At 35.7% G+C, this 7,831-nt stretch overlaps 2 protein-coding genes and 1 long non-coding RNA gene across 8 annotated transcripts in view; 2 read left to right on the top strand and 1 right to left on the bottom strand.

Moving 5' to 3' along the window:
• The first annotated feature begins 10 nt into the window (after nt 1-10).
• On the top strand, nt 11-523 carry LOC107667281 (uncharacterized). The gene is made up of 2 exons (XR_001631772.1): nt 11-89; nt 477-523. It is a non-coding gene; the product is annotated as an uncharacterized LOC107667281 (long non-coding RNA).
• Nucleotides 524-1,361: 838 nt separating this feature from the next.
• Nucleotides 1,362-2,378, bottom strand: LOC107667280 (dual specificity protein phosphatase 13-like). 2 transcript variants are annotated; one of them, XM_016458913.1, is made up of 3 exons: nt 2,190-2,378; nt 1,885-2,099; nt 1,362-1,702 (listed from the first exon to the last, which is right to left on the bottom strand). In XM_016458913.1, exons 1-3 carry the CDS (start codon nt 2,315-2,317, stop codon nt 1,500-1,502), a joined length of 546 nt encoding a protein of 181 aa, XP_016314399.1. In that variant the 5' UTR covers nt 2,318-2,378; the 3' UTR covers nt 1,362-1,499. The 2 variants fall into 2 exon arrangements, with proteins under 2 accessions (XP_016314399.1, XP_016314398.1); XM_016458912.1 differs by having other exon boundaries at nt 1,363-1,702; nt 1,882-2,099.
• A 603-nt stretch (nt 2,379-2,981) lies between these two features.
• LOC107667283 (STE20-like serine/threonine-protein kinase) overlaps nt 2,982-7,831 on the top strand; it is a 28,035-nt gene continuing 23,185 nt past the window's right edge. For 3 of the 5 annotated variants that reach the window (XM_016458924.1, XM_016458922.1, XM_016458921.1), the window contains exon 1: nt 2,982-3,925. In XM_016458924.1, coding sequence (XP_016314410.1) covers nt 3,776-3,925 — 150 coding nt within the window. In that variant the 5' untranslated portion in view covers nt 2,982-3,775. The remainder of the gene's footprint in view (nt 3,926-7,831) is intronic. The other 2 variants (XM_016458923.1, XM_016458925.1) reach the window with 2 other exon arrangements.

Raw genomic sequence — 7,831 nt, 5'->3', positions numbered from 1 at the left:
GCCATTTTAAGATTGCGCAGCAAAGTTTGAGAGAAGAGATGCGAGCCGATCCAAATCCAGGTGTAATATGTGTGCGTGCATCCTGTAAAGTGAGTTGTTCTTGTTAAATTATGCTTAATATTGAGATTAAGTTGTAATCTTGCCGGCATTGGCAGCTATGGTAATTATTTTCGATTGATTGAGCGTGCATAACCAGCGCCTGTTTACATGCACGTTATGTATATCTGCCGTGAAATTCTATAATCGCTTTATTTCTACTGTTCTCATGTTCTACGTTGTGATAGTTCATCTGTCTATTGTGAATTGCAAGTATACGTGTGTTAATGAAGATTGTGGTTAAATGGCCTATTCAGATGCTAATATGGCAATCCATTGAGCTGTAGCATTTCACTTATTTCCAGTAATATTGATAATGTCAAATTATTAGATTTGAAGTTTGTATTATTCACTTTATTGTATTTGTTATCTTTGTACAGACCACACCTATTACATGCTCCATAGCACAGTAAAGTCATCAAAGAAAGAACTGTTGTTGACTGAGTTCCTGGGTTCTGACCAGCCCACCAGGGCAAGTGATCCCTTCCACAGTCCTTTAAAGATAAACTACAATTTTCCAAATCCTACACACATTTTTGCGTGGAAAAAACAGGCACCACATAGCCTACGTGTTTGTACTATATCGTCATCGGTTTTAACCTAAATAATAACATCGAAACCTTTAATAGCTTCTGAATTGATAGCTTATTGTAAAGCATTCACATTTGTTAATTATTATTTACACACTTTGTACCCCGCCTATTTTTTTTTTTTAGATATATTTGATGTTAATTTCCATTCTAGCTTATTCCATCTCTGTGGTAGGACATTGTGGTCTGTTCCACAAGTCAAGTTTGGAGATGATTCATCCGATGACGAGAGAACAGGACAATAAGTGACAATTGTGTTTCGTGAACATCACTGAACATTTGGAGTATTGTACTACATAGTGGAACAAAGAGGGATACAGAGTAGCAGTGTTTGCTGATCAGCTTAGTTTGAATACATTTGCATATGCCTACTTTAGTTCAGTTGAAGATACAAATCCTTGAAAGATTCAAGTCCTTAAACATTTTCGGACAACTTCAGTTTTGATAAATGACATATAAAACATAAAGACTTTGAGGTTTAATTGCCCAGTGTTGTGAGGTATTCAGTAATTAAATATTGTTTATTAATGATCAAATAATAATAAAATAAAGAAATAAGTCATTAATTTATTAGTTAAATTCAAAAGGAATATTTACGGAGCCCAAAAAATTACCGCTTTATTGACCATATATAGTACAAATATTGCTTTGGACTACTTAAATATTTTATTGAATTAAGTTTAACAGAAGTATGACACAAAGCTGTTATTATAAATAAAAGAAAATTTTATAATTATGTTAATTATGGTTGTTGATCAGCAGTAGGCCTGCTGTTTAAATGTAGATGTTATTTTTAATTTACAGATTTCTGAATTACTTTGACTGCAGCTTATAGTTTAATTCATTGTTGAGAGTCATCAACTGCTTCAGAAATCCTTGGTTTGGAAAGATCCATCTTCTTTCTTTCACTTTCAAGATGGCATCCACCAGAGAGTAATTGCAATATATCATTAGGTAAGCTAAGACCAGAGCAGCTGAACGGCTCACTCCCACAGCACAATGCACAAACACTTTAGCTGTTGAAAAAAGATGCTTCAATACTTTATATATTCTCAATTATTAACTGATAAACAAAAAACTACAAAATGTAAATGAATTTTAAGAAGTAAAAAAATAAATCCTAACTAGTGTTATTCATGTGTAAAAATATCATACTGTTTTAAAAATGGAAATTATGTTGTTGTTTTTAACATACCACCTGTTGTGTTGAGAGCATCATGAATGTAGTGTGCTGAAGGGTAGAAAAATGATGAAATATCAAATGTAGGCAGGTCATTTGCCGGCACACCATAGTACTTTACGGTTGTCCCATAAAAATCATCACTTCCTTTGCAACACATTTTACCATGTGCAGCATTTAAAACATGAGTTATACCCAGTCTCCATAGGCCATATCTGTCATGAGACATGTACCTGTATATGAAAGAATTACATAATAAAGGGTGAATGTTTTATTTTAATCAACACATAAGAAGGAGAGAAGTCCCACATAAATGCACTTACATGTCCCCCAGAAACAAATTAGGACACACTTCATCGATATGGTTACAGGATAGCTGACCCCCATGTAATATATCCTCCAGCTCTTCAATAGAGGGACTTTCAGACAAAATTCGATCTACATTCTCCATTTTCAGGGATAACAGAAGAGCAGTGAAGAACCCACAGCTCTTTGACTAGGCTACATGAGTGACATTTCCAGGTGACACGTAGCCTACTTCTGCATTACCCTGTTTACCCCAGTAGATGTCAGTGTATGGCTATTCATTCAATATAAACAAGTCCTTTCCCAACTATGTCAAAGCAAGCCTTTACGCAGCAAATTGTTAATAAACCAAAATCACTGACATGTGTGTCTCCATTTTGAAGTGTGTGACTGTTTTTTTGGGTTTTTTTGCTTTCAAATACTGATTATACAACGAGTACAATAAGTCTAAACTAGATTCGGAATGAACAGTGAAGTGTCGTTTCTGAACGAACTAAAGGAAAGTTGAGTGATTCAAGAGAATCGATTCACTTGAGGGAATCAAATCCCCCAGTCTGTGATACGTTTCTCACAATTTGGATTTTTGTATCTAAAGCATCAACACATATACAGGCAGTGATCTGCAAACTATGATGTTTTACAGTTATGACGTCAATAAATTAGTCTTCCTTCAGCCAGATTTGGTGAACTGGTTCAACCGGTTCACTAAGAAGAACCGGTTAAATCGAACGATTCGTTCGCGAACCGGACATCACTACTGTCAACCTGGTCAGAACGCTACACGGTCAGAACCAACTGCGCCTGCGCCAATCTTTCCACAGCCGGGCACGCGCCTTCCCTATCCGAACGCACGCGCTTCGAGTCTTCCCGCAACATCCTCGAGAAGTTAGTCACGAGAGACCCGAGGGGAGCGACCGTTGATCAAGGCGCGACAAATATCCACCTTAACACCGTGAGCAGTGTCCACTGGCCTGCTGGTGTTCTATGGTTTGTTTAATCGGTTTTATCGAAACAGTTTTGGTTGGCTAAGCTGTAAAACACACCCCTCCCCGTGAGGAGTAGACTGAGCTCAGACAGGAGTTTGGTCATCAGCATCCGCTCTGCAATTTTACGGTGTGCTAGCTACCTATCCGCCTCCAGCCTTATGGATTTTACTCTACCGTAGTTTTTTTTAAACGACATATTTGAATAGTTGATGCTTGTTTGACTAGGAGGTGGTATTTTTGATTAGACGGGTGTGGTAAATACAAAGGATCACACATGTAGCCGTTGTGAAGCTAGCTGAGGAAGTGGACTGTTACTTTTCCATCCCTGTATGGTGGAAGGAGTCGCTCGCCTTGATGATTCACTGTTATGGAGACGCGAAATGCCACATAAAGACTGATCTCTGTCACTTCCAGAGAGACTAATATCTTCGCCATCATTCACAGGGTTGCTTGGAGCTGTCTGCAACTGTATCGTTAAATGATTTATCTGCGGATCGATCATCCACAGCTAGCCCATTAGCCAACTCCCCAAGTGATTCGTTTAGTACAGTATTAACAGTTTATGTCGTGTCAGTCATTTTGTTTTTACCGATAGTCATTTAGATTGCGTTTAGAAAATGTCCTTTTTCAATTTTCGGAAGATATTTAAGCTGGGCACGGAGAAAAAGAAGAAACAGTATGAGCACGTTCACAGAGATGTCAACCCAGAGGAGGTTTGGGAGATCGTGGGAGAACTTGGGGATGGAGCCTTTGGGAAAGTCTACAAGGTAAATATCAACCAGTAGGTGATTGTGTCACCTGAGTGTATTTGTATTTTTCCCTAGCTCAACTGATTAATCTTAAAAGGTTCACTCCAAAATGTAAATGATGTCATTATTATTAGTAGTAGTAGTATTTTTTTGTCTTTTCAAACCTGTATGACTGCAAATAGGACTGACAGCCCCAGTCTCCATTCAATTGCATCTGTGTTCCATACAATGAAAGTGAATGGTGACTGGGAGTCATTCTGACTAACATCTAATTTTGTGTTCCGTAGATTTCAATTTAATGCTGAACTATCCCATTCCAGGTCTATTCTTATGGTTCATTGCCATATGATGTTATCATGACCAGCACTGACACTTTCTTTAAAGCAGGGTGACGGATTTCTTCATTTCTATCAGCCTGTTTCTTGCACATTATGGTGCATATCATCAGACTGACAAAATGCTACCTGAAAGGTCATTTGAGTTCAGAGATACAATTATACACATTTAAAAGGATAGTTCACCCCAAAATTTTAATTGTCATCATTTACTCACCTTAGAGTCAATCCAAACCTATAGGAGTTTCTTTCTTCTGTTCAACACAAAAGAAGATATTTTGGAAAAATGTTTGTAACCAGTGGAAAAAAATACTATAGAAGTCAATGGGGACCACAAACTGTTTGGTTACCAACATTATTCAAAATATTTTATTTTGTGTTCAACAGAAGAAAGAAACTCATACAGGCTTGGAGCAACTTCAGGGTGAGTAAATGATGACGGAATTTACATTTTTGGGTGAACTATCCCTTTAAGCTTTAGTTATGTGCTTACATTTGCCATGGTAACCACAGTTTGCCAAAATACAAGTTACTCAGGTTACTTGGAATGATTATGAAAAAAAGAAACGTAACAAAAATAACATGTGCAGTTGCAGATATTATAGTTTGTGACACTTTTTTAATGTAGATGCCATATTTAATATGGCTTCACAGTAGCATGAATAACTGTAGAAAATATGGTATTTTGGCAGAAACTATTTTTTGACATGGTAAACATTTTAACAAGGTCGGTAGAGAAGTGAATTATTTGATATGTTAGGCAACTTCACACAATGCATATATATTAAACCTAGGGCTGGACGATATGGCCAACATTTATATCGCGATATATTTCTTAATTTTGGTCGATACGATATAATTCCGGTATCGATATGAACACTATTAAAAAAAAGCCTCATTAAAACTGCCAAGAACGCCCACAACAGATGTCTGTAGCCTACCTGAAAACTTTTGAAAAATTAATTTTCCAAGTCTATGAAACCTCCTCCTATAAAACTATATAATATTTAAGAAGAAAAAAAACCAGCACAAATAAATGAATGTTTACCTTATATTAAACTATAGGCTGACATACACTACCAGTCAAAAGTTTTTGAACAGTAAGATTTTGAATGTTTTTTTAAGAATTCTCTTCTGCTCACCAAGCCTGCATTTATTTGAAAAATACAGCAAAAACAGTAACATTTTGAATTTTACTATTTAAAATAACTTTTCTATTTGAAAATATTTTAAAATGTGATTTATTCCTGTGATTTCAAAGCTGAATTTTTAGCATCATTACTCCAGTCACATGATCCTTCAGAAATCATTCTAATATGCTGATTTGCTGGTCAAAAACATTTATTTTCAGGATTCTTTGATGAATAGAAAGTTCAGAAGAACAACATTTATCTGAAATATAAATCTTTTGTAAAATTATAATATTTTTGATCAGTTTAAAGCATCCTTGCTAAATAAAAGTATTCTAAATAAAATTTCGGAAATGTGTTTAAAAATCATATCACCGTTATTGAAAAAAATTATATTGCGATACATATTGATATTGAATTATTGTCCAGCCCTAATTAAACCTAATGAGATTCCCTTCTTAATTGAACATTAATTAGTTAGAACATTAAATTATTAGGTTCTTAGTTCATGTGTTTTTTTGCTGGTGTTGCAGGACCAGTTGTAGTTGGTAATTAAACCTCACACAATTCACACCATTCCTGTCATTCCCTGCTTCAGGCTTTAATCTGGTTGAGAATGTTTCCATACTGCTCCCGTTTATGGAATGCATTGTGTTTCTGACACCACAAGTTGGGTGTGACATACTAAATATATTGTACAAACACACATTGAGGTATCGTTTAGTGACAGGATTCATGTGCAGTCAGATTAGTCTTTATGATTCAAAGACTAAAATAATCTGCTGCTTGTTATACAAAACCTTTTGCAAAATATAATCGGTGTTCTCAGTTTATGGACATCTTATTCTAAATTATTGTGGAAATATGAGTCATGTAAAGACATTGTCTGAAGAGAAAGTAACACTGTATGTGAATTAATGTATGTTGATCTAGAGGGTGAATCAGCAGTGTCTTCCTGCCTCTGTTTAGCAGCCATGCAGTGATGCTAGTGGTGTGGGACACTGTGATAAACATCACTGTTACTTGTGTGGTTTACCAGAGGTTCACTACTGTTCCTTGATCTTTTTACTGTTTTTCTCTCCCCTCTCTTGCCTATAGTGAGATATACAGTGTGCTGTATCTTGTGCTTCTTTAAAACATATTCAAAGCATTAATGCACATTCAAGGTCAGCGAAAGATTCATCAGTGAAAGTTATTCCATAAATGAAAAACAGTTGTTTGTCTTAGCAATCATTAATCCGAACACAATAACAACTTTCTTTGTCCAGTGATATCATTTAGGCCATGCTAGCTATTGGATATATTAATCAATAGACAAATAGGTATTCTGACAGTGTTTATAGCAAACTCAAATTCAACACGGCTCCATTGTGATATCTCACGCCCACCATTCAGTCATTTCCAGATGGACAAAATCAATCCCCATCCTACATGTTTTCTTTGGCAAGTTTAGTATGTGGATTTCTGAGATGAGAACTGATTTGTTGCTAACTTAAAGTAAGCATGAAATTAGGGATGCACCGAATTTTCGGCCGCCGAAAATTATTGAGTTGAATTACTGAGATAAATGAACTTTTCCACGACATTCTAATTTATTGAGATGCACCTGTATATATGGCGCGCCCCGCCCCGCCCGGCAGTGTTCAGCGCAGGTTTCACTCTCCTCGTCATTGCGCTGTTTGACGCTCCGCTCAATATTCCGCTCTATGAATGTGCTCGTGTACCGCTCATGCTCACCGGAAAAAGCAAAGTCCGCTCAAATACCGCACTGACAGGAAATTTCTATGCAGTATACTTGTTCCTGTTTGCAGTAGCGCTACTGTGCTGTAATATGCTGTTGTACAGCTGTACTGGGCAACGCTGGTAAAATGATGCTACCTTCAGTGATGCTATACTCTGCTCATATTAATAAGTAAAAAAAAAAAACTTATATCTGATTCTGTTACATAGAAGTGAATAAAAATAATATATTGATAGGCCTATTTAATATTAAGGTAACACTTTACAATAAGGTTCCATTAGTTAATGTTAGTTAATGTATTAACTAACATGAACGAACAATGAACAAAATATTTATTACAGTATTTATTCATCTTTCTTAATTTTAGTTAATGAGAATACAGTGTAAAGTGTTACCAATATTAATATAAATTCTGTCCAGTTTTATTGTGTTACTTTCAGTAAAAGTGTGGTTATTTAATTGGCTTGTGTTTTTTTTTATTCAGTATCATTCAAATTATTGAGTTAAATTAAAAAAGTATTTTAAAATTATGTAATAAAATAAATAATTACAAAGCATTTTCGGTTTTGGTTTCGGCCAAGTGCATCCAGAAGTTTCGGTTTCGGCCCAGAATTTTCATTTCGGTGCATCCCTACTAGGGATGTGCCGGTATCAAATTTTCATGTTGCGATTAATTGCTAATGCTTTTATTACGGTATACGGTATTATCACGATATTG

This window comes from Sinocyclocheilus anshuiensis, unplaced genomic scaffold, assembly GCF_001515605.1.
Source record: "Sinocyclocheilus anshuiensis isolate Anshui unplaced genomic scaffold, SAMN03320099.WGS_v1.1 scaffold1795, whole genome shotgun sequence".
NCBI lineage: Eukaryota > Metazoa > Chordata > Actinopteri > Cypriniformes > Cyprinidae > Sinocyclocheilus > Sinocyclocheilus anshuiensis.
Note: the sequence above shows the minus strand (reverse complement) of the source record. Positions and strands in the feature narration are given on the sequence as shown.

Excerpts from the sequence above, each read along its gene's own strand:
- LOC107667280 (XM_016458912.1), bottom strand. The coding sequence starts at position 2,317 with ATGGAGAATGTAGATCGAATTTTGTCTGAAAGTCCCTCTATTGAAGAG. Across the intron at positions 2,100-2,189 it reads AATTTGTTTCTGGGGGACAT|GTACATGTCTCATGACAGAT; the intron begins GTAAGTGCATTT and ends TTTCATATACAG. Across the intron at positions 1,703-1,881 it reads TGCTCTCAACACAACAGGTG|CTAAAGTGTTTGTGCATTGT; the intron begins GTATGTTAAAAA and ends TTTTTTCAACAG.